The 26928-nt window shown below is 44.1% G+C and overlaps 1 protein-coding gene across 3 annotated transcripts in view; it reads right to left on the reverse strand.

Annotated features, from left to right (window-relative positions):
• Positions 1-23395, reverse strand: part of CAMK1D (calcium/calmodulin dependent protein kinase ID) — a 220382-nt gene extending 196987 nt beyond the window's left edge. For 2 of the 3 annotated variants that reach the window (XM_066550998.1, XM_066550997.1), the window contains exon 1: positions 22539-23393. In XM_066550998.1, coding sequence (XP_066407095.1) covers positions 22539-22630 — 92 coding nt within the window. In that variant the 5' untranslated portion in view covers positions 22631-23393. Of the gene's footprint in view, positions 1-22538 lie in introns of all 3 variants that reach the window. The other variant, XM_066550996.1, reaches the window with a different exon arrangement.
• Positions 23396-26928: the final 3533 nt, after the last annotated feature.

Genomic DNA, 26928 nt, shown 5'->3' on the forward strand with positions numbered 1-26928 from the left:
CCTTCCCCCCATCTCACTTGCTCATGCATCCACACATAACTTTCTTCCTACTACAGCTACAAGCAAAACTCCATACTTTATCACCTCTTTAAACTGCTTTGGTCTGTGTTTAAAGGGGGAAATTCAGGAGGATGGCACCAGGGAGAAAATTTTTCTTGCCACAGACCACAGCTACTGCTCCTCTGAAAACCCCAACTGCTGCCTCCACTGCCACAGCCAGAACGTGTCACCACGAGCCAGGGGCCACATGCTGGCCTCCTGCACAGGAATGACAGCTCTGCCCATCCCTTCTGCTTGGTTTTTATCACCCTGGATAGGATAAGCATGGGTCTCGTCAAGAAGCACTTGACAGCTCAGGGTATCTTATCAACAGGCAGAGCTCAGCATGGAGAAAGGGCTGGTAGGAAAAGAAGAACAGGAATCAGGAATAAACCCCCAGACTCTTCATTTCTCCATGTTGCCCTGCAAGCTGGGGAGGGATGGCTCTCTTCTAGTCACCCTGGAAAACAAGAAACCTGGACTCACAAATAAGGGTTTGGGTAGCACAGAACTTGAGCCTTCCCTGCAGTGGGTTTGATTCTGCACATTTCACCCACTCCATCTGCCAACACAGCACTATTGTGGCTTCCAGCCAAGCTCTGCTCTCCCTTACACCAGTGTAAAAATTAAAAGAATAAACTCCATTAGAGTCAATAAGCTGCAGTGAGATCAGATGCCTGTGATTCAGAAATGAGCCAGTTATGGCTGTGCGACCCAGAGTGGAATTGTCTGTCATGCAGCAGCGAGCCTGGTGGTGCACGGCTCCCAGTGCCCCTCAGTGTTTCCCAGCCAGCTCTAAATTCAACATCCCCATTATTATCTCCTTGCTCATTTCAACCCAATCAGAAAAGCAGCCACACTTCAGCCCAGGGAACAGCTGAGACCCCAATGTGTGCCCCGAAAACTGAGCAGAGACTTTTATGATCATTAAATCCCTTCCAATCAAATGGGAGATTAAAATTCCTTGGGACCCATGCAGGCCTGGAACTTTAAAAGTGTAAGGGCAAACCCTCTTAGCTGGTATTTCTGCACTGCTCACAAAAAGGACTTTCCACCAGGATTTACAGATGGTTATATTAATTTGAATTACTCCTTCAACATAAAACTCCTGTGCTGGCATTTTTGTCTGCATGCCACAAAAATAGGAAAAGATTACAGAGACAAATTGTATTCTTAATATGTGGTTTCCAAAACACACTAAACCCCTAAAACTGAGCTCAAATTACATAGGCAAGGATGAGGTTTTCAGATAAACATAGCCACACGCTCTAAGCAACACCAGGAAAGAAAATACAATGATGTCATGGTCCCAGCTCTGGTTCCTAAATTCCCTCTTGCCTCCTCCTCCATCCCTGCCCTGAATTAGCCCACCCTCCAGTTATCCTGGTAGGAAACTATGGGCAGCCCTTAGTCATGAGAGAAGTCCTTTTTCCACTGTGAACTTTTGTGCTTTTATCTTTAGCTCTCACAAGCCTCAGGTTGACCCTCAGGCACATCCTCTTCCCCAGGGAGGTTTTGGGGTAGCCCTGGGAGTGTGCAGATCTCTGGCAGGGAAGGGATTTGCCATTACACAGGAAAGGGAAGGATTAATCCTCATTCTGTGCAAGTTTGGTTGTGCAAAGCCTGGGTGTGCTGAGTGAAGGAAACATCACTGAATGGGGAGTAAAAGCTCCCACAGCATCTCAAAGTCCTTCATCCTTCTTCTGTAGGTTGGATTGGGCTTGGAGCAACTTGGTTTAGTGGGAAGTGTCCCTGCCCATAGCAGGGTGTTAGGCTGGATGGTTTTTAAGGTCCTTTCCAACCCAAATCATTCTGTGACTCTGTGTTAGCTGAGGGTGGCATGAAGGGCAGAGGACAGAGACCCACCAGACTGTGCTCACACATGCAACAGGAGATGGAGCAGCCATGCAGGAAAAGCTGGTCTTTCCCAACTCCTCAGGACAGGAGAGCATCCCTGTAACACATTTGTATTCCCACTGCTGCAGGAAACTTCTGCAGTCACCCCATGGCACAGGAGGACAGAGGAGGAGGACACCTCTCAGCCAGCACTTGAATGAATGTGTCTCAAACCCACCTATAAACCATAAGGGAGAGGGTATGCCATGAAAAAGCGGATTTTTGAACACCCAGGGCAGTGCATGAGCTGAAGACATGGGCAAAGGCCAGACTCTGACTCCTGCAGTTACGTGGTCAAGAGGAACCCTGACCAAATTCATTGATCACAGCTTCAGTTTTAGGTTATTTTCCTCCCGAGGTTCCTGACAGAGATCTTCCTTTCTGTCTGGAAATTTTGTCTCAGTGCAAGCAGAGAGAGCTGGCAATTTGTGCAAGAACTTTGGACATACAAAACCCCGGAAGTCCTGGTCAGAGTGAACTCCATGCACGTGGCTCACATTCATCCATTAAAAAAAAAAACCCACAACATTTTACAATTTCATCCAGCACATGAAACCCCAGCCTCAGACAAGTGTAGTAAATCCATCATATCCCAGGTGCAATGGATATTCTTGACACAGGAGACAGCATGTGCACATATGTCCCACATTGAAATAGCAGTGCTTTAACTTGTTATATTTGGTGTGTTCAGGAGACAACAGAGGGGTTCTGAGCTGTAGTCTTTTCATTTACTAGATTGTAAAATGAATTTTTATTTCTATCATTGTTTCCCCTTTTGCAGAACATGTCATTCTAGGATCATTAAAAATATGGGGACAGTCTATGTCACAGCTTCTTAATTCATACCAAATAGACTGGATTTTTTTGAATAAAGATTTTATAGTGAAAACCATGTCAATCCACCTAATTTCTCTTCTTTCCCAGCCTGCTACTGAAACAACCAAAAAAAATGCAAAGACAATTTACCTTTTTTTTTTCCTCCAAAGCAATCAATTTAATCTACTTTAAAGAAAAGATTAATTAAACTGAGCCTAGAGCCAGATCCAGATAAACCAGATCTGACTTCTCAGCACAAGCACCAGAGCAAAGCTGTCCCAGGGTCAGGCCCTACAGCTGCACCCAGCACCGTGGCCAGTGCACAAAGCCCTCACTCCAAGAAGATAATTCAGATAATTCAATCCCCACTGCAGCCAGCCAGGTTGGAAATCAAAACCTTGGAAAGCCAGCAGACCTGTGGCTGCCTGCAGCTGAGCGAGGCCATGGCCCCTCCAGGGAGATGCACATGGCAAAGCAGGGCTGAGTGCTGGCCCCTGACCCACAGCAGCTCAGCACAGCTATGAGAGGAAGAAATACAAAGTATGGCAAGAGGCAAGCACTGAGGGATACTGAAAATCCCTCAGTTAGTGTTTTTATAAGGACTGACACACAGGAGGTACCCTTTGATCCCGTTCTCCTCCCATGTCGCTCATGGTAACTTCAGGAGATTTGGGAGCAGGCTGGTTCTGCAGCCTCCAATCCCATCATCTCTGCAAGAACAGTTTGTGTCTTCAAGTCTGTCTCATTAAATGTTACAGAAGCTTCAGCAGATTCACTTCACCAACTGTGTCTTCTTTGAACTCTGCCATTGCAAATTCCCCAGGATACCCACTCTGACATTTGCGTGGTGCAAGTTCCCCAGAGCCAAAACAAATTCTCCCGCTCAGATGGGGGAGCAGAAGGCATGGAAACTGCTCACCACTTACTGCTGGTGAATCTGGAAAACCACTACATTTCTTTGTTTCAGCTGCTTCTGCTTAAAGACAGACATATCTGAGCTGTCCCTACTCTCCAGCCCCACTCTGCAGGAACTAAACCTCCCCCCTGGCTGTGCCAGCTTTGGGCTATGGAGAGAAGGAGCCTTGGATCCACAACCACAGCCTCTGCTACAGGGTTCAAACATTGTGTAATGGCAAAACTTCTCCTCTACTCTTTCGGAATTATTACTTTTTCTTGTTCAAAGAGCAGGCTGAGCAGTAAAGTGAGGAGTTTTCACTCAGCTGGGGCACGGTGCATCTCCGCGGTGTTTCACAGACAGACGGGAGATCTCCACGCCAGCTGGACACCAGCCAGCCCTGAACTGGAAACCCTCTACTGACACATCAGACCTTGCACAGCCCTGGAAACGAGGATGCTGAGCAGTGCTTCCCACTCCTCTGTAATCCAAGAATGGTCAAGCTTCTTCCTATTCATTTTTATAAATTATTTTCTTTTTTTCTCTTCTTTGTCTTTTCCCCTTTTCCCTCTTTCTGCCCCCCTCTGAAGTTGGTTTTTTTTTATTATTTTGTTGTCACCTTTTTTTCAGGTCACAAAACCATTTTATGCATTGATTTTCCTTTAAAACCACCTACAAAGCATTTAAAACTCAGCCCATCCAGCTATGACTCATACTTGCCCTGCTCTCCTACCCCCCTCTAATTCCATTTGGCTAGAGTTGGGGGATTTGAGGTTTGCTTTTCCAATTCTTGCGTGTTCTCACCCTCTGGCCCCCAACCCCACACAGCACAACACTGGTGCAGCGAGGCTTTAGGCAGAAAGGGACAACAGTAACACAACTTCAAAGCCAACAGGGCACACCAGGTGACCAAAGCCATTGCTCCTGGGCTTGACCATTGCTGCTCTCACTGCACAGACAGGAAGATTTTGCCAGCTGGAGGAAGGTTCAGAAAAAACAAGGCTGAGGCATGCCCAGCTATGGAGCTGGAGTTTCCATTTCCCACCCACCTACACTGCCACCAGCAACCCACATTTCTCTAAAGAACCACCCATCCAAAGTCGTGCAGGGCCAGCTGAGTCTCTGATCTTGCTGATTTTACCATCTGAAGGCAGGAAACAGGCTGTTCCAGCACCCACTTACACAGAAGCATTAAAAATTCCTGGTTTTTTTGTAATGACCCAGAAGTAATTCCAAGCAGAGTGGCTGCACTGACGTGGAATTGCAAGATTTAAACCACCTCAGAGTGTAAATACCAGCTGAGATAAAGAGTGGGCAAGTGCTTTAAAAGCTTTGTATCCATACAAAAAAAAAAAGGAAAAATCTCACAAGTGCAAAGAATAATGATGACAGCTCTTTTCAAGCAAAGGTAGTCAATGTTAAATTAGTCTAGGTGCTGCTTTTGCAGAACCAGTGGATCACACGTGTTCCAGGTTACAAACCCAACATGAAATTCTCACAACAGAACCCATGGTACAAGTGGGGGTGTTTTACTACCTTTTTGCAAGAGCTCCTTTTTAAACAACCAATATTAAAAGAATGTCTTATTTGTGCCAAAATGGGAGAGAACACAGTGCCACCACCACCTCAGAAGGCTGACAAAGGTTGTCTTAAGTTTCCCAAGATAATTTAAAATCTGGCAAATGAAGCCACAAGTGGAGAGAAGAAAATTAAACCCAAGCAAAATAATTTTGACTTTTGATGATATTATTTAACAGAAGATCTTACATTAGTAAGTAATGAATAAAAAAGCAGTAAAGGGACTGGACCCAACCAAGAAAGAAGAAGCTGCTCTACCCAACCCATCCCTGGGAGCCCTTTCTGCATAAGCAAGACTGCCACAACAAATGACTGTGAATTCCTAAATTTAGGCAAATGCACCCAACTCCTGTAGGGGCAGTGAATCCCACCCAGCCTCTAAGGAACCAGTAACTCCTGGGAAACAGCAATACTTCTCACAATCTCTGCAGATCCTGCAATGCACAAGGTGAAGGGATAATGAGTCCTTTCTTTTGTTCCCTCAAGACTTTGACAGACCGCCAAGTTTTATACTGTCCACATAAAGTACAGCCTCAGAGGAGAACAAACCCCAATTACATGCAAGAAATTGGTTTTGTTCAAGGCCCAGATTATTGTCTTGGGTAATTCCTTCTGTCAGTCCTCTTCCCAGAAAAAATAAAGCTATCCAAAATAAACAACAATGCAATTCATTTGCCTGTGATGGAGAAAGTTACTTTTCTGAACACTCAGGGCTTATTTTAAAGGTTTGCTTGAATAAATAGGAACCTATTAATATAGAGTTTTCTTACTGCATCTTAAAGGGCATTTCATGAAGGCTGGTGTTCCCTTATTGCAGTTTTCATGGAACGGAGAAAAATATTTATGGTGCACCAACAGTGTGCTGAGCTAAATAGCTTTTTCCCTCTCACCCTGCCAAGATTCTCCTGTGAGGGTGTTTTTACAAAGGGGCCTAGCAGGGCTCTAGCTGGTGCTGGTTGTGGTGGTGCTGGGTGGGTGCAGGACACCAAGACCAGCTATTTCTGCCCAGCTTGGGCTGTCCCACCCAGGTGGTGACTCCCAGTGGCACTGGTGTCCCAGCAGGGCTCAGGTCACAGCTCCCACCCCACCCAGCTGCAGTGCTTAGAGAGGTCTCCCTCCCAAAACCAAGGGCTTGGTTTGGCTGCTGCAATGAGCTCTGGGTGGGATTAGCAAACCTGGTCCTTTGCATGTACGAAAAGGATTATGTATTTCTACATGTATTATGTAGAAATGTACAGAAATACAGAGGACAGTCACTCAGGAGAACCCTTCTTGGTCACCTTTTAGCAGTCCATACCTAGTAAAAAAGACATTAAGGGCTTAATATTTTTGCTCCTGCTGAAATCCCTTTGACTTCACACCTCTAATAAGACTTTAGAGTGAACACATGGCACTATGAATGAGCAAAGTAATCACATACTAAACAGGGTGAAGCTTTAATAAATGTTACAGTGAACTATGAATTTCCCTAAGTCACTAAGGAAATTTCACTTCAGGAAAATCTCTACACATGTGAAGTGCAGTCACTGCACGCCTTGTTAGAAGTGTCTTGCAAGAAGTATAAAGCTGTGTTAATAAAATCTGAATGGAAATATCCAGGTAGTGGGATCCTAGTTCATGAAGATGCCAATGATTTTCTAGCACATTTTTTGAGAACCCACATGGTTTCTTGAGTACAGCTGCTCTCTTACCCACAGCCCAGCTAAGCATCCTTTTCCCTTAGGGCTCAGAGCAGCCACAGGGTGAACAGTGAGACCTACAGCTATTCACCTTCCCTGCAAATTTATGAGACATTTGATGGGACATCCATCACCTAGCCTGGTTCATCAAAGTGGAAAAAGACAGAGTGTTTTACCTTCCAACTATATAACTTTGCATAATAAAACTGTTTAGACTTGGAGATTTTTCTGATGAATGCCAAATGCTCTACAGCAGCAGCCTTCACCAGCAGATCTAAATCACACAGCTTAAATGAAAGCCTGCTTGCCAATTTATGCATGAACTTTACTTTTTTCCAGAATCAAAGAAAAAACCTGAATGCACTGTGCCTACAAAAAGGCTTTTTAAAACAGTACTGCTACAGTGACTGGAAATACAATTCTATTCTTCTTGCATCTCACAGGTACAATTTTTTCCCCCAAGACATGGCAATGAAGAAATTCCTACACTTGCTTTCATTGGTTTTTTGAAGGTGTTTCAAAAAGCTTTATCACTTCAGTAGCCACTCACTGTGCTGGCTTTAGTTACTGAACTGATTTCCAAGCAGCACAAACACTGTGAGACATTAAAAAATAAAATTAGCAGATAACACATGGCTGATGCTGCAGATGTGTCTTCAAGGCAAGACCACATTGTCTCATCATTGGAGGGCTCTTCAGGGCAACACAAATTCTCATCCTGCTCTGCAAATCCCATTGTTGGCAGTGTGATGCTAAAAGGGCTGCTATTCTCTGACTCCCACTTATAAAACAGATTGCACAGGAGGGGGAAAACTGCCCCACATCTTTACAGTTTCCTACAGGTGTCTCCCTAATGTCCGCCCAATGATGAATCTATACTGCAAAACCCCTCACTGGCTGGTGCTGAGTGCTCAGAGACATTTCTGGAAGGTCTTTCTGCCTTGCTGGGGTTCCTTGCACAATGAAAGACAGGAACAGTTTCAGAAAACAAAATGCACTTCATTTGGGTTTACTCTCTTGTCCCATTTCTAGTGGTTTTGAGGTGGAGCTGTCCACCTGTCCACCTCTTTTTGAAGTGGTATTTCTGGGAAAGGGATCAGATTCTGGCATTGTGCTCCCCACAAAGCATCATCTGCCAAACACAGGCATTGCAGGTGAGTTCCCAACATGCTTGGATACAAGAGGAGAGATTCTTACCACATTACCATGACAAAAACAACACCTTGCACAGCACATTCTGAACATCTCACATAGCAAGCTTTAATGAGTTAGATCTCGAAGTGAGTTACAAAGTAGGTCAGGAACTGTTTGACAGATGGGGAAACCAGGACAGTGAGGTGCTGCAACTTCTCCAAGGTCACAAAAAAAGGCCAGTGCCACAGTCAGAAACAAAACCCAAGTCTCCCAAATTGTTACCTAGTTCTCTTCAACCCAATACACGTCTCCACCATTAGTGCACATCATCCCCAAAGCTCATGACTTTACAAGGTCTGACTCCTGAGTGGGTACCAGCATGGGAGCACCAGTCCTGCAGACATCAGCAGTGGAAGACCAGCAGCAGCAGGGACATTGGGTCAAAGAAAGTGACTGGTAAAGTCAAAGGAGAGCCTGTACTTTTGCCATTACTTTCATGAGAGCTCCAACACACATGCACAGCCATGAAGGCTCTCTGTAATTTAGTTTTCACCCCATGAAGCAAAGGCTACTCCAGCTCAAGGACAATCCAGCCCTGCTGGGACACAAGTATTTCAGGCTGGTGACCCACTTCTACTGAAATACTGAGCACATCCCTCTCTCTGCCCTCAATGGTGTTTGGAGAACTCTCATTTCTCTGCATGACCCTGCTTCTGCCTGTCACCACTGCATGTGTGAGGTCTGGAGAGGTAAAGAGGTCATAAGCATCTCAAAATTGGATGAATGCTGTCTCATTGACATCATCAAAGGCCAGCTCTCACTACTTTTATTGGGAACAGAGTCAGGGCACTACAGATAAATCCTGACCTATATAATTTTTGAAGCTTGCCTGCACTTGTCATGAGCAGAGACAGGGAATGCCAGGAAATGGAATTTCTGCTGCATTTCACAGTTCAGACACAGACACAGCAATTGCAATAAAATCCACCATAAATACTGATTCTACCTAGGAAGGACAGGGTGGAATATGAGAGCTAAATCCAACAGGACAGAGGGAGACTCAAAAATAAGAATTTTGTTCTGGACTTTCAGGAGACAGTACATATTTTCCTGTTAACACCTTCAGCAGAATTCTCATCTAGTGCATATCCAGAACTGCTTCTGCCTCCAAAATCTTCCCATCAGAACATATCTAGCTATGTTAAAGGCTTACAAGACCATCAGCTTTACAGACACAGTAAGTGACGTGTTAACATCACTTATTTTGACTATTTGTTAGACAGTTTTGTGTAAAGGCTTCAGGAAGATCTAGAAGTGTATTCCACATCTCTCCGTGATCAATGGAGAGACAAATATAAAGCCAAAGACCTTTTTTCTCCCAATCTGCAACTTTTGATATGCAGACACACCAACAATACATTAAGAGAGCCCAACATGGACAGAGGGCCCAGTTTTTGTCTGAAATATTATTTCTGTAATAAACTGTATTAATCTAGATATTAAATTATGTAGGTAATAGGCTGTCCAATGTTCAAACTCTGTTTTCATTTATTTCAGAAAAAAAAAAGTGGACGTAATACCTTGCTGACACTCTGTAATTTGTCCCTATAGACCACGATGCACACAAGTATCCAACAAGAGCCACAGCAGAAACAGATGCCAGCAGATGGTATTATCCTGAACAAAATCAATTAAGGACATTTACAATATGTCAAAAGTGCAGCTACAAAAACAAAGTGTAGACCTGTACATCTGTTTCTTAATGAAGCCATGAGTATTTGACACTTAGCCAACAAACCACAATCTAAACACTACAGCAACACCAATAATAGATAAGGAAATACCAGACATATTCAGATTCTTTAACAGTCACCACAAAATACAAGATGTTTAGCAGAAACTGAATAACCAGATACTACTGGAAGTCCACATGTCATGCATTAATGTAACTAAAATATAAGCATACGAGTTTTCAGTTTCACAGATTTTGTAAGGACATGATTTGCTCAAAATTTATAGAAACAGGAGTCACATGGTAACAATAAGTTGAGAAATACCATTCTCTTCCATAACACAGTCCTCTGGTGTATTTAAAAGGCTTCTTGGAACGCTGTCACCTTGGCTGAAATAAAAAGAAAAGCACTCACAATTCCCTAAAAGTTGTTATGACATCTCTGTTGAGTACGTGGTGACAGTACAAGAGGCATGATGAGATACACAGCCAGGTATGTCAATGGCATCTTGTGGATTATATAAAACACAAATGGACTGAGGGAATTCAGGAGTTATTTGTGCAGGGAACAAAAATCTCTGAGTTCCCCATGAAGAGGATAAGAGGTGGAAACATTTCATAGGGGGGGGAAAATTGTCTCTTCTGTGCCACAGCTTCATTCAAAGTATTGAAGACACATTCAGGGAAGAAAAGGGTAAGACCAGTAAGGGTCAGGCCAGCTGAACAAGAAAAGGGTAAGATCAGCTGCTGAACATGGCACTGTGACCACTGTGGCAGCTGTTATCAGTGTTTGCTGCAGATTTCCACCACTACAAACAGGGATGGGACCACCCCAGTCTGCTGCAACACGATGAAAACTCTGGTATTAAAAGAGGTGATGGTATCAACTCCAGGTACAATGGTTGTTATTTAGCTCCTAGGGAACTCATACCAAGTTTCTCCTATTTTAGCTGCCAAATGAATAAAATATTCAGAAATATATACATTAAAGGGGATGGGTTTCTTTAAGAACCCTGGGAAAATACAGCCTCAGCAGTGAAAAGCACACTTACACTGTACATCAGAGAAATGCATCATTCATTTTTACTGAGGCCCAGGTGACAGCCTCATTAGACCAGAGATGGATTAAAGACAAATGATCTGGTGAATAATGTCACTATGGGCCATGCAGCACTCCATCCAAGCAGTACCACTGAGAACAGGTGGGTGGGGATTGTAAGGATAAAAAACACAAGGCTTTAGAGTGGCATTCTTGAGGGGGACCAAAAAAGAAAAAAGTGCTGCATATTTACATTTAATCTGCTTCATACATTGATTTTTGTCATGTTACCTGTCAAACCACTGAACAAACTGAATAATTGCTTAAACAGCACTGATAGAGACGTGACAGATTATTCAAGCATTGTGATTCTTTGTTCTCATATATCTCATTAAGAAATGATGATTGGTTCCATTTACAGCTCTTAAGTTGAATTCAGTAACCACTGACACATGAACTCAACCTGGCATCTACTAATTTTTTATTGTTCTCGAGCAGAAATTGTGTTCCTGCCAAAGTCTCTCTTGCAAACCATTTCAGTGTAGTGGCTGATGATTTTTTACCGATGCAACACAGAAGGGGAAAAAAAAAAACTCCAACTGACTTCTCCACTGATTTATAGCATCCATGGAATGAAAACAAATAAAACTTCTTATATTCTGTACTTCTCCCCTTCCCCCACCTCCTTTTTAGAGAACTATTTCTAACCTGTATTATTTCATTAAATAAGTTCACAGCACATCCCTGCAAACAGCTGAGCTGGCAGAAGATGGGAGCTGCCCTGTGGGATGTGTTCAGCCCCTTTCTCTTCTCTTGTGGGGCTGCAAACTGTTCCTTCACAGCATTGTAACTTTATAATGATGTTTGAAAGCTGAGAGTAAGGAGTGGACAATGCTGCTATTCCAGCCTGCAGCTGATTATCAGGGGCTTCTCTTGACTCACACAGGAAAACCTCCAAGCTGTGGAAATCAAAGGCAGAATTTTACAGCAACGTCGAGATGCTACAAATTATTGAAGAGAAAATAAGAGAGAACCAGTTGTGCTTTTGTGTGCCACCCTCTGACTTCAGGAAGATCTACTGTGACCACAAAGCCAACACACAAGGAGACATCTAAATACACATTTTACAGGCACCCTCCAAAGCCAAAATGCAGGTTTTAGACAAGAGATGGAAAGCAGGGATTTGCTGCAGCAGAGGTAATGTGGGATGGAGGACAGAAGGAGAGGGAATGACCATTGTGCTTTTAACTTCTCATTACTCTGGGTTCATCCCCATTAACTAATTGAGCACAGGGGCACCACACAGTTTCTGTCTTCCCCTAAATGTAACCCAAATATGAAGAGAAATTCAAACTACAGAATAAATTAACAACATTCACAATGCTCTTAAACAGCTTTTGCCAAATGGCACAATTCATTGTCTATGCATTCATTAATGAAGCCAAACAACGTGCTGTTTGGCCAAAAAAAATGCTATTTATGGCTGTATATCTCTATATATCTATAATAAAAAATAATATATACTAGCATATAGAGTATATAATACTATGTATATGCTATATATATACACTATAATATATATACTATATATATGTATAGTATAAATAAATATATAGTAAAAATACTATATAAATAGTATGTGGGTATACATACATTTATACACATTTTATATATATATATAATATTATACACACACACAATAGACCTGTATCTACCTATATGTACATAGAGGGCTCCTGCACCTTCCTCACAAGCACGTGGCAGTGCAAGACAAAGATGTTACAACACCCCACAATCTCCAGGTCAAACACTGACACTGAAGTTTCCAGTCATTTTAGTGGTCACTGAATATGATGGAAGTGTACTGATACAATACAAGCTGTCCTGTCCAAAAGACCCAAGTCTATGAATTTTTCCAGCTCATGAACAAGGAAGGGGATTTAAAAGTCTCTAGAGTCAATTAAGCTGCAGCTGAATCCCACTGCTCTACTTTGCCCCTTTGGTCTCCCTTTCCTCTTTCCCCTCACCTGCAGAACCAGCCTGTTCTCAGCTTTAGTGCCTGTTATGCTCCCTTCCAGCAGTAGCAAAAGGGAGCAAATTTGCTTTCTGGGCATAAATCATCTCAGCTCTTACTCAGGAATCCTTCAATCACTTCATTGCTTTCCATGAAAAATACAAGATTCATCAGAGACACCTGTTCAGTGGACTTGCCTACAATGCTCTCCAAGATATTTTTTTTTTCTTTCAGGGTCTCTCTCTTAAGGGCATAAAATTTATGTCTATGACATAAATTACATGGCAGTGGACAGGAAAATTAGCCAGTAAAATTACTCCAGATACACCTTAACATGCCCAAGACCAGAAGCCTCCCTGCAGCCTGCAGTACCTCTATGCCCTGTGTCTATGTGACTTTGAGAACCATTTTTTTTCAGCTCATTTCTTGGTACATCTCCCCAGACACCTAAATATATAGCCTCCTCCTTCCTAAAAGGCATAAGTCAAACCTGTGACAGGGGACATTTCCCTTCCTTCTAAATTATTCCTCTTTTGCTCCAGTGCCTGGGTCATTAGGCCAAAAGGAGACACACTGTTTTTCTGCTCCATTAATGTTTTTATCTCAGCATCTTCTCATAGTGCTTCAAGCAACTTGGCTAACAAGCTGTGTGTTGTTTGCCCCCCTCTTTTCTCCCTAGAAGAGATAAAAGGGGTTTGTGTTGCTTCATGGTGCTTTTTTTACATTTGAGAGCATTTTATTTTGGGAGGGAGAGCTTGTTTGCTTTGCAATATTCAGGTTGCTATGTAATTATGCTAGAGAAGGTGTCTCAAAACACTATGGCTTACACCCAGAGAAGGAGGTGGTGTTTTTGTGATGCTCATCATCAGCCCATGGAAAAGCTTAACAGTGTCAGATTTTCCCCTCAAAAAAAAAAGTTGAACAAATTAATTACACCCCTACGGCAAGAAATCCCATTAAAGCAGAAGGGTAAGGCTGATGCTGATCCCAGAGCTTTAGATAGTCCTTAAGATAGCTCAGGCTGCAGCTACAAAATGTCCCAAAGTGAAAGACAAAGCCTTTGAATTTGTACAGGTGTTCTTCAAGCAAACAGCGTGGAGAGCACAAATGGAGTTTAATGAGCTCGCACTGTCCTGTGCCACTGGCAGCACACACCAAGCACTTTGCTATGCCTGAAATTTCCAAAACACCACAGGCCTCATGGCTGAGCTACTTACCCTGAGAGGCAGGAGAAGACAAGAGTGAGCAGTGGGAGGAAATCTCCAAGCCAACTCAAAACAACAGTGAAGGATCATCCAGGGATGCTCCAGCGATCTCTCTCAACTATGGCTAAATTTGATTAGCAGCCTGTGCCTTCCCCAGAGGAGTTTTCCATGTGGCTGCAAAGCCTCTAAGTGCTCTCCTCTCCCTTCAGCTCTCTTTTGTGTTGTTTGGATTTTCTGTGTAATTTTGGGGGTTTTTTCACAGTTTTTCATCCAATAGATTCCATCATTTCTGCCCTTGCCCATCACAGTGGGGCAGTAGGGTCACAGCTGGTGAGTTTGTATGGAAAACATGCCTGGCTGAAGCTTGGTCCTTTGAATTATTTAAGCTGGGCTGGGAGGCTGGGATCCTGCTGGGAGCAATCCTACATCACCCCAGGAGCTGCCTGGACTGTTCCAGCTCTTTATAGCTCTGGGCAGCTCTGGATTCCTCTGAGCAGCTGAAACAACACAGCAATAAAGCACCCACGCTGTTACCAACAGCCCAGAGACAGTGCTCTGCATCTCCAAACCTTAGCTAGTAAAAATTATTTATGTGTGATGACCCTGGGTGAATCACATACAAATAAATAGATTTTGAGGACCTTGGTGCTGACACAGTGCCCACTACTAAAAGAATCAGGAGAGTCCCCTGCATAAGGCTGGACTTAAGATTCTGATGTAATTCCCAACTTTGGGGTGTTCAGGCTTGAAAGAATGTGTCTTCAAATCCTCAACTTAAATTAGTGGGAGCATTAAGAGTAAGAAAATGAGAAGAATCCTGCAGAAAAAGTGCAAGGAAAGGATCTAGCTGGGAGATGCCACAATTCTTTACCCTGTTGCTGCTCCTGGTTATTTGCATCAATTCAAGTACCTCCTTTTTGTTCCTCCTGGAGACTCTAAGAAGACTGAAACTGTTTGGTTTATCTCCAATTGGGAATATAAGAAAATCAAACCAAAAAAATTAAAATAGAAATAAATCCTTAATACAACTAAGCCAGCATGTTTTTTCTTTATTTTATTCTTCTCATTTCACTCTTAAAAATTTATTTTAAGAGCTTATCTTATGCAGTCCAGTTGTCTTAAACTGTTGATATTTTAACTGTGACCCATGATATTATTCAGGAAAAGATCAGGCAAAATCAGTGAGCTATTATTACAGAGGATCCCCAGCACTGTGCTCAGCTGTTCTACACATAGATCAGTTCAAAACAGAGCTTCCCAGTAGCTTTTTCTTAGCACACCCAGTGTTAAAAGAAAAAAAAAAGAAGAAGAAAAAAGGCTTTTAAACTCAGCCAAAAAATTCTGCTTAAGAGCATTATTTTGATTTAACCTTATACAATCTGTTTGGTGAGTAATTCTGGCATAAAACTCAATATGCAGCTTTCAACATGGAAACATCAGTGAAAGGGCCTTCAAAAGTTTATTAACAATCTGTTATTTATAGCTTTCTTTTTCAAAAGTGATTGGCACAACATTCGTAGCAAAATTATAGGAACCGCCAAGTCAGATAATAAAAAAACATATTGGTGTTAAGATTTGATGGAAAGGTTTTAAGGAAGACTATGATTGCTAGAAATGAGACATATTCTGATTGCTAAGCCAGCTATTTGTCACTCAACAACAGCCCAATCACACACATATGTTTGCAAATTATTGTTATTGTTGTTAATTATTATTTACAGAGAAGCACTGAAATGCAAGGTGGTTTGAATTCCAATGAAAATGACAGATCGCTGCCCCGTGGAATTTTTTATCCCTCCTTTCACTCATTACCTGTTTACTAACAGCACCCACTTAGTTCCAACTTGTTTTCTTGCTATCTAAAATGACTAGAAAATTAGGTCCTATTAAGTAATCATGAATATAAACTGTGAGTCACTGGTTAAGTGAATACCATTACTGGCAATAAATCCAGAATCCTATTATAAATGCCTGTTATTGTCAAGCAGACCAAAACAATACCACTTTATTCAATATTAATTGTATCCTTGGATGCTTGAAAGGATTAAGTAACCCCAACTAATATTCTGCACGTAGTCAAGAGAACTGGGTGTGAAGGACAACAAAAATAATTGAGGTCAGTAACCAAGGTGGAGAGAAAAAGAGGCAAAAAGGAAGGAAGACATACATGGAGAGATCTTTCAGCTCCTGTGTGAAAGCAGATGGAGGGTGAAGGAAGCAGACAGGCTGCTCCAGATGGCAGGAGAAGAAGGCTCTCACACCCACTGTGTTGTGGCTGTGATGGGAACAAGAGACTTTTGGTTAAAGGATTGCTGTAGGGCTCCAAAGAGTTGGGTTCAGCTCTGTCCACCACCTCTCCACCCTCTGGGTTTTGCTTGTTGGGAGCTTTTGGGGTGTCAGCTACCACTGTGGCTGCCAAAAAACACCAATTTTTTTTTGCGTGCTTTGCCCTACACAAAGAGAAGTCATGGAATAGATATTTGTTGTACTGAAGTCCTGAGGACTGAGATGAAGTGTTGGCTGAGGCAAGGATCACATTTTCCTAAGCAAAAAATAGCAGGAGAAAACCCAAACTGTCTATTCCAACCCAACCCTGATATCTTACTGTCCCCAGCCTTAATGTCTTACGCTCCCCTTGCTGGTCAAGCACCCTCCTTGGCTGCACAGGCATGCAGGTGAGCTCAGACAGGACCAAGGCATACTTGAAAGAGAATATCCACAGAAAAAGGGACGAGGCAGGGGAAAAAATGAGGCAAGGCATCAAAACTTGCAGACAAACATGCTGACAAAGAAAGCATGAGCACATATGTGAGCTGACAATACAGCAACTGTGTGTCTCCAGAGTTATATATTCACCTGAAAGCTTTTGATTATTATTTTGAAACCTTAATTTCACATGATGAAAGAAAATTGGCCTTTAGGCTACACTGTTGCCCCAAACAAGCACTTTCCAAAATGCACCTGTGAACCAGTGCTGGAGAGCTGTCAAAAATCCCTTCCCACCAATGACTGCCAATTTTTTTTTCCCAATCCTCACAATCAGCCTTTAAATCCATTGGCTATCTTACTTTTCTTTCTTTCCCATTTCAATTCCAGCTGAACCCTCAGACCTGTAATTTTCTGTAACTGTTCAAGGAAGACCAACAGTTTACATCAAAAGATACCAACTCATTATCTTTAAGCCTTCAAGAACAAAATGGATAGAAATCTATGCCAGGAGATAGCAAACAGGATTACTTGATTTAAAATAAAATGCATCACCTTAAAGGAGTCCTAACAGTATTTTTCTGCTTTCACTAAATAGAATACACAGACTAAAACATCTGAGCTGTTTCACACCACTAAGTTAAACATTAATATTTGGACCTCAGCTTTCACTCCTCCCACAGATTTGAGAGAGGTGCTATAAGCACCTCTCAGAAAGAATTATCCCTGACCCCACATGGGTTTGACAGCGAGATTCCCAGAGTTATGGATTGTAAGGTCAGAAATGACCATGAACTCTCTTCCTCTGTAAACATGGACAAGAGGCACTTTCCTACTGCTTGTGGCCTGAGAGCTTTCAGAGCTCCCAGAAATTCATCCCAGAGGCGATGAGATCCACTTGCCTTCATGGTTTGCTCCAGTGGTTCATCAGCTTTGCTCCTGAAAACCTGCACCTCAACTTCAGCCGACTGCATTTGCTCCCCTGAAGATTTTTGTTTTTCAGGTGAAATGTTTCTTTAATTAAAAAAAAAAGGAGGAAAATACTGAACTGAGGAAAATATGAAACAATCTGACAGAGCCACTGCTGCCTCACTGAGGTGCCATAAAAGAGAGGCAGCAATTGCTGGTAATGTCAGCAGAAACTCGAAAATCAGACAAACCCCTCAATCATCACAGGGGGCATCGAGCCAAGGAAAACACAAATATCAACGTCTTTCTGCATGTCTTGAGAACTTCCAAAATCAGTAGGGAAGAACTGAGTAACTTGCATGGTGCCTCAAGTTAAATGATCTGTTGTGTGAGTGTAGCATGAGTGCTTTTGGCTTTAGTTGATGGAAAGGCAGCATCTTTGACCAGAGGCAGCAGATCCTGAGCCCTCTGGTACCCCCCAGCCCCTTTCCTGCAGAGAAGAACCCCTGCCAGGACCTGTCCTTGCCACCAGCCCCTTCTCACTGCTGGGAGCCAAGGCACAGCCCCCATGAGGGTCTGAGCACCCAGACCAGCCAGGAGCAGGAGGTGGATGGGCTCAGGAGAGGCAGGGTGAGGCCGCAGGGAGGGGAAGGCGCCGTGGAGGACGTGAGAGGACAGACACACAGCAGACAGCACATACGGGTTCCTGATGAGCTGTGTGCTCGTGTGCACGTGGGTGTGAGAGAGAGAAAAGAGATCTGAGAGGAGGATGAGGAGTGACTTCATCCCACAGCATGAACCAGCACGTACTGGTGCGTGGAAGAGCCACGGAGGGTGCCAGGAGCCCATCAAATGGTGTAAGAGCATGGAAGTGACACAGATGAACCAAAAATTACCACAGAGCCCTAGAGAAGAGAGGAAAACAGAACCACCCATACGTTTTCTCTATACTGTATTTTAGGAAAGTGCTGGAAACTTATTTGAAGTTTATTTGTCTTCCCAGCCAGCTCTTACTATGTTATGGCCATATCCATGCAGCTCCCTCTGTTATCCACACTAAGTTTTAAGGAATCCACCACATCAGTTTTAAGGACAGAACTGGTATTTTCATAATTACTAAGTCTGAGCCTTTCTAAATATTAGAACTCTGATGTCAATTAGGCCTAATTACAGATATCTTAGAAATGGGAGGTTGATCTAATTAGATTGATCAAGTCATGGAACCTTCCTCTTTGCTGGGTGGCATGGTGTTTCTTATTATTTCTCAGATGTCAAAGTCTAAGGTTTAAAATGCCTTAGACATAATATACTTTAAATGTGGAGGGGGAAAAGTGATATTTCTGTGATCACTCCTCAGATTCCTGCTTTTGTGAAACCTCACCTCTCTCAAGGGCTGGGGCAGAAATCCCCCTCTCCAGGCAGGCCTTCAATTCCCCTCTCAATCTGTCTTCCAGGGGGAACTGAGTAGAGCTTCAATAGGTGAATTTGTGGAAATATAAAGAGACAAGAGTCAGATCCTCTTCTTTCCTCAAGCACACCTGTACTGACTTGGAAGGGATTCTAAATTACATTAGTTGAGGGTCTGGCCCATTGCAATGATTTTATTTCATCTTTGACTTATTTTTTCCTAGCTACTTTTTCAGGGTTTGTACTTTCACTGTCAATGGCTTAGCAGCAAACAGGTCCAGTTCCAAAAGGGGCACTCAATGAACCTGTGCACATGGAGTGTGGTGCACTGTCCCACATGGACTGGCCCAGGCCAAGAATGGATCAGGACCATCATTCATATTGTAATATAATAACATATAAACTATACCAATAATCATGTATTATAAAGTACACTAATATTGACTAATATTACCAAAATCTTTTTTGACACTCTTGAGATGGCAGCCTCAAAAGAAGACTGCACATGCTTTAATGATCTGCCTAAATACAGAACAGGGTAAATACAGGTTTGAGTACATCTGAGCCAACCACTGCATTGCTGGTACTTCTTTAGAAAAATATTATTGTCCAACAGCAGAGAGCAGAGCAAACAACACTGACCCCAGCCACCAAAGGAAACAATTCTTTAGGTGGAAAAGAGCTGCTTTCTTACAGCTGGACATGACATCCAGTTCAATTTCAGCATCAATGTGGCTGGACATGATTTACAGGGATGTGTAAATAATTTATTCCAGCTCTGGAAGGGAGAGCTGGCTACTCATTAGAGTTTCCTTGAAGCCCAAATGATGTAATGATTAACTGACTTAGGATCTTTTTAATAATTCCAGCAAATTTTAACTCTCCCATGTTAAAGATCTGCTGAAGAGCTTTTATCCAGATGAAAGGCTCTTTTCTGAGAACAAACCATTATTAAGGTGTACACATAGATTTAACATTCACAAATCAATGCACTTGAAATAAAATATGCTTTTAAAGTTTCTTTTTCACTTTCTTCCCTGATTTGGGGATTTAGTACTTTTCTTCCTCTAGCCAATTTTACCACAGGCAGATAAGACAGCTGCATGAAAAAGGGCTGTTTTTCTGTTAAAAGTGCTTTTAGCACTTTGGCATCCTGAAACGGAATGGCAGAGAAATGCAAAATACAGTTACTACAATCCAGTACATTTCATGTGACATGCCAAGTTTTTCACTCCATGCTAGAGAAAAATCTATTAGCCAGTGAGATCAAGTGTTGGCTGTCCAACATAGCTCAGCTTTACAGTGCAGGAGGGATCAAAGCAGATTTTAACCCTGCTCCTAAATAATGCCAGAGGAAAATGTTTTGGTGCAAATAATTTAAAGCTATTTCTACTTATATAGCTTAATTCCTATTTAAATACTTTCTTATCAATAATTGAGCATGTTTCCCATCATTTAGGCTCTTGGACCCTGTATATCTGCTGCTCAAATCAGTGAACCTCCCTTCACTGCCTTCAGTGGAAATGGAACAGACACTTCAATGATTTGCACAGCAATGGCCTAAATTTTTTAGAAGCTTCACATCCTGGTAAGTCACACCAGACCTGGTAGGAACTGCAGGTGCTGCACTGGTGGATGGCCAAGGACAGAACCAAAACTCAGATTCAAATCTTCTAATTATCAGCCTGCCCTTGGAAGGGAAGGAATGCACAACCAGAAGATAACCCACGTGTAGGCTGCTAAACACACAGATATTCATAATTAATACAGCTATGGCTGGAAAAGAAAACAGCTCTATTTTCTCTATGTGGGCCCAGGTTTGTAATCCAATTATTTTAATTTTCTAAAACTTTCTAGATTGACTGTTAAGTCAAGTTTGAAAACTTCACTTCTACTCCCATCAGAAAGGACTTATCAAATTGTGAGGCTCAGTTAATAGTTTGAGGCACTAATTGGCCATATTAAATTAATTTAATTTGCAACAACCATGCTAACATGCATAACTATTAACTCTGACCAGCTTTACCTTCCTTGGGACCTACACCAGCTCCCATTAACTACAGAGGGATCTGGATCAAGGCCACAGCATTAATTCCTCCTGAACCCCCTCAGCAGCACAAATTAACCCTCTCAGGTGGCTTCAACACCCCAACCACAGAGATCTCAGAGGGATGTACAGTGGGAACCCCAGTGAATTGTCCTGCTGCCCCAACAAATCTCAGAGCATTCAAACTTTCCTCCCCAGCACCCTTTTGCTCAGGAAGGGCACTGCACACCTAACCTGGCAAAGCAGGGCACGTCTCTCCCAGCATGGAATTCTCACAGCAAAAACTCAATGAGGGTGACAAGGATACACCACAACACTTGGCTCTTACGCTGCATTCTGCTTCTTCAGAGACCTGGACAGACATTTATGTGATTTCCTAAGTCGGTGTTTCCCTGAGGGCTCTGCTATCCAGCTGACCCAGGTCCATGTTAAACCTCCAGCCTGTTTATAGGAAACCAGCGAGCCCACAAACCAGAAATACCCTGCTTATAGGAGCTTTCCCTTGGAAGCAGCAAAAACCTCAAATATTAATAATTATAACTCAAAAAATAATTTAAAACTCAAATATTACAGTCAAAACTTGCTCAGCTGTGTTTTGGAAGTGGCACGGAGCAGAGGAAAAACACTACTCGGGATTAAGAGCGCTTGGTTTCGAGACACGCTGGAACTTTCAATTAAAGCTGTGGGGACACAGCTACGAGGAGCCCTGGCAATACAACCCAACTCTAATTTCCATGTATACACACACACAGCCCGTGCTCCGGCTCCTCCAGCACTCCCGGCTCCCTACCTCTGTAATATCCTGAGTGAGAAAATTACTTTAAACAAAAATAAAACTCTTTGCTCAGCCAAAAAGGCTCCAGCCTGTACCCCGCTTCCTTGCACCATCTGTGCGTGTTTTTTCTCAGCCTTCAAAAAAAAAACCAAAAAAAAAACCAACAAACCAACTCTAACGTTTTACTAATCTTTATACCCCGCCACTATAAATAAAACAAATAAAGCCCAACAACTGTTAAGCATCGTAGCTAAAACACATCCAATCCACTCCGATTATTTCTGCTCGTCTGTCCACGAATAGCTGCAGCCATCGGCTTTAGGGGAAGCGTGCGAGTCAGACCGCATTTATTTACAGTTGCACTATCAAGAAAAAAACCTCCCCCTGTCTCCTCTTTCTATGAATATTTTAAAACACTTGGGGTTTTTCCTTTTTATCCCTTTTTTGGGGGGGCATGGGGGGAGGGCGAGGGGTGATGGTAGCCCAGCTCCTGCCCCACAATTAATTCTATTTTCCTCCGTGTTCCCAGGTCGCTGGGATGGATGCGCGGGTCGCGGGTGCGCAAACCCCCGCGCAGAGACCCGCACCCATCCGCGCAGAGCCCGCGCATCCCCGCGGGAAGGGACAGCGCCCGCCACCGGCCCCGCAGCCCAATCCCGCCACCTACGTCCCCAGCGTCTCCTTGAACTCGAAGATCTTCTTGATGTCCTCCGCCTGCTTCTTCCAGGAGCCGCCGCCGTCCCCGTTCTCCCGGGCCATGGCCGCGCCGCGCAGCCCCGCGGATGCCGCGCCGCCGGCTCCGAGCCCTCGGGCGGCTTTTGCTTTCTTTTCTGCCGCGGCGGCAGCGACTGCTGCTGTTTCTTCTTCTTCTTCTTTTTCCTCCTCCTCCGCCTCCTTCTTCTCCCCTTCCTCCTCCTCCTCCTCACACTTCCTGCCCGCCGCCGCTTTTATTTCCTCCGCGCTCCGGCGGGCTCCGCGAGTGTCACTTTTCCTGGGCTATTTCCTCCCAACTTTCTCTTCCCCCCTTCCCTCCCTTCCCTCCCCTCCCCTCCTCCGCGCTCCCCCCGCGGAGCCGCTGCCGGGGCTGCCCCGTCTCTCCGTCCCTCTGCGCGCACCCGCGTCCCGGGGTCACTTTGCTCCCTGACTGACCCGCCCCGCCGAAAAGTCCCTTTTTTTGTTTTTGTTTTGTTTTGTTTGTTTGTTTGTTTTTCTTTTCTTTCTTTCTTTCTTTCTTTCTTTCTTTTTTTCGGTTTGGTTTTTTTTTTCTCTTTTGGAGGGAGGTCAGTGTTTCTCTTCCCCCACCCCCGTGCGGGGCCCCATGGGATGCTCAGCCTGCCGGGCGCGGTGCGGTGCGGAGCGGCTGTGCGTGGTTGTTATGGCAATGGGAGGAGGAGGAGGAGGAGGAGGAAGAGGAGAAAGCGGAGGAGGAGGAGGAGGAAGAAGGAGGAGGCAGCCCCGCCGCTGCTCTGCTGCCTGGCGCTGCCCCTCCTGACTGAATGAAGATAATTCGCATTGCACCAAAACCACGCACGTCAAACGGGAGGGGAGGGAAAGCAGCGAGAGGGAAAAAAAAAATAAAAAAGGAAAGCCAGGAAGGGAAAAAAAAAAAGGGAAATTAAAAAGGCACAGCACAAGCGGCCGCGCTGCCTGGACGGGCTCTGCGCGGGGGCGGCGGTGCCCACCTGGCCCGCACACGCACACACAGTCCTGGGATGTAAAACCCATCCCTCGGCAAGGACCACCCTCACCCAGCCCTGCCCAAGGAGCCAGGGGCACCCCAACACCCTAAGAGGGCTCAGCAGCCGGGGTCGGGGGTGGGCGCTGCCGGTCCCTGGCGCCGCTCCCGCCCCGCCGGCACCGCCGTCCGAGCCCCGCACGGCCCCGGCCTCTCGCCTGTCACACACACGCGGGGATGGCATTATTGCTAAAAGCGGCTTTTCCTCAGCGACACTGAGACCTCTAGCGTCGTCACATCGGGCACGGGCTGAGCTCTGATGCGGGCTGACAGGCAGGATTCGTCAGGCATCAGAGAAAATGATAGTCCACGCTAACTGAGAGATGTTCATAGTTAAGGTCTTTGGATTTCAGTTTTGGAATATGTGAGGCACTAAAAAGGTGTAATTTGGGACACCCAAGTTAGGTGACCAAATCAAAGGCTTTGCTGGTGGCAATACAGGCACTCTGGTGCTTCAGGAGCACCTCCAAACCTGACCAACTCCAAACCTGGTCATCAAATCAGGGCCTGAAAATGAAGCCAAATACAAGGAGCTAAATAACATTTACTTTAAAACAAATGTGTATGCACTGTATGCACTTTACTGTTTAACATGTATTGTGTTTTTTAACAGATTCCTTAAAATTCTATTCTGGAAGCTGATTTTCCAGATTTCTCGTCATTTCTGAGCAGAATTTGCACAGTGTCAGCCCACGAGGCTTTCCCTGGGTATGGGCTAAGCTGTGCCTCTCATCTCAAAGGGACTGTGCCAGAGGCGGGCATTCCTAGGTGGGTGAAAGTGAAAACCTGGAGCACAGGTCGGGGTGTTTGGGCAATGCTACCCTCTGCTGGGCACAGCCACTCCTGTGTGTGCCAGCTCCTGTGGCTCATTTCTGCAGCCCTCTGATGCTCTGTCCAGCCTCATGGACAGCCCAAACATCTTGGGATTTCCCACGATGGATGTTTGTTTGCTGCCACAGCATGAACTTTGGAACGGGTTTCCTTCTGCTCCTGACTTCCTTCCATCTTCTCAGCACCCTCAGGATTTGCAGTCACTCCATGGGAGTGTCACCAGGAGTCCCCAGGGAGCCTCACAACCCCGCTGCACAGCTGGGAAATGAGAGATGTGACTGACCTAAAAGCTTGCAGCTGACTGCCAAACCCAGGCTGCCCTTCAAACAGCACCACTGTGACATTTTCCCTCTCTTTCACACGTAAATCACGTGGCATTAGAAATGCCATGCTCCTGCCTTCAGGAGAAGATTGAGAGAGTGTGAAGCCAGAAAGGGTAAGTGTGATGATCTGCCCTGACCTCCAGCATGGTGGAGGCCAAATCCATCGAGAAGATGAGCATTGTAATTTACTTTGGGGCTATGGCATCCCAAAATCATCCACCACTTTTATTTCTGACACCACATAGGTCCCTATGGCATCACATTAAAATCTCACTGCGCAGACAGTGCCATTCACTTCTCCATTTTGGCTTTCAGTGAGCAAAAGTTTTACTTAAAATTGCTCAAATCCTTGCCAATGCTGCCATTTCTCAGGGTCAAAATTGCTTTGATTCCAGAATTTAAATCTAAATTCTATTTTCCTTATTTATCCTACACCTTTAGTATCACATTGATGTGCTTTTCCTTTGTGAAATAACTCACAATTGAAGTAACTGATAGTTTAGAAGTCTCTGGAGCCATTACAGTTTTCAAGAGAAGTGTTGGAGATGCTTCTGTTAGGCAGGGACCACTGGCACAATAGACCATAAAAGCCCCTTCAAAGTCATTACAGTCTGTCATGTCAGCCTGAATTTAGAGAGTCTGTAATCTTGCTTGACTGACAGGCTCCTGCAGAGCTATTGGAGCTATTTGAAGAGCAGGTATTTCTAAAAAATTCAGATCTTATGTGGAAAGTCCTCTCTGGAGTGGCTGTGAGTAGCAGGGCGTGCTGCAGCTGTGGGGATCTGCAGGGCTGCATTCAATGCTTAATTACCACAACCCGATTACAAGAGCAGCCATAGAGAGGTAAAATGAAATGCACAGAAACGCCAGCATTGAGACTGACAATAAAACATAACTCAAGCCCTTTTAGTGGCTGCACTGAGGCCATCTCTCATTACCTGGGCCTGCTCTGCAGCCCTGCCAAGGGCTGTATCAGAAATCAGCTAATGAGCAGGCGTGGCTGTGTTTGAACCAGCTGCACATGCCCCCAGCCACTCACACAGCAAAACACCAAACCCTGACACTGCAGATGGACAAGTTCCAACTGTTTTTTAAGGCCTTCTCTGGAAATACTGTGAATTTAGGGGAGAAATTAAAAATTGACTTCTGTATGAGATATTTTATTTCAGGATAAAGTGATAGGATTTTTGGAGTAGTATTTGAAATTGTATTTTTCCTGCTTGGTCCCTCTAGCTGATGCTGGGGCTGGCCATGTATGGTGTGGCTGTGCTTGGCCCCGTTCACTGCTGACCCTTCATATGGGCACTGTGCAAATCAGTTTATCATGAGCATAAATAAAGGAGCCATGCCTGTTTTTCAAGCTTTTCCACTGACAACCTGGTTTTCCTGTGCTTAAATATCATAATATCAGACCTCTTCCCCAGCATCATGTATGAGTCATACAATATAATCTTCCTTTCCAATTACAAATCAGCACCATTGATGCTTTTCTGCAAGAACATCAGAAACGTGGCTGTGGCTCAGCTGCTGGGGTCCAAGCTCAGGAGATGAGCACCCCCCTATCCATGGCCATATTTAGGGTTAAAGTCTCACGTTCAAGCTCTGGAGCAGCATCAGTGTAAAGCAAACAGCACTCCAGCCCACAGCTGTTCTCTGCTGCCTTCCCTACCACGTAGCAACCTCAGAGGGTGGGTTTCCTGCTTCTGACAGAAAAAAATTGGGCCAATCCCAGTGAGAAGTGGATTATTGGTGTCTCACACACACATAGGAGGAGCCAGGTTTTTAGTGCTGGTCTGCTCTCATGGGCAGTGATAGCAACGCTGTCATCCATGACTGTAGACCTTGGTGAGAAACTCAAAACAAAATTAAATCTTGGATGCTTCACAGCCTCTGAGACAAGCCTGAGATGAAGTAAAATCCTGGGGCAAGGCATCTTCAAATTTGGCAGCACAGGTCTTAATTTTTTGAGATGCCAGGTCTGCCTAGCACAGTGATAATTCCATTCAAACTCACAGCATTCCTTGGCATTTCCAATGGTGGAGATGCTGCAGCTCCAGCCTGTGCCCCATTTGAAAATTTGGAGAAAATTCTCTTGAGTAGCATGCATAGGCATGAAAAAATAAAATTATGACAAGTTTTGCTTGCATAAAAGAGAGAGACAAAATTGT

Source organism: Molothrus aeneus, chromosome 5 (assembly GCF_037042795.1).
Source record: "Molothrus aeneus isolate 106 chromosome 5, BPBGC_Maene_1.0, whole genome shotgun sequence".
NCBI lineage: Eukaryota > Metazoa > Chordata > Aves > Passeriformes > Icteridae > Molothrus > Molothrus aeneus.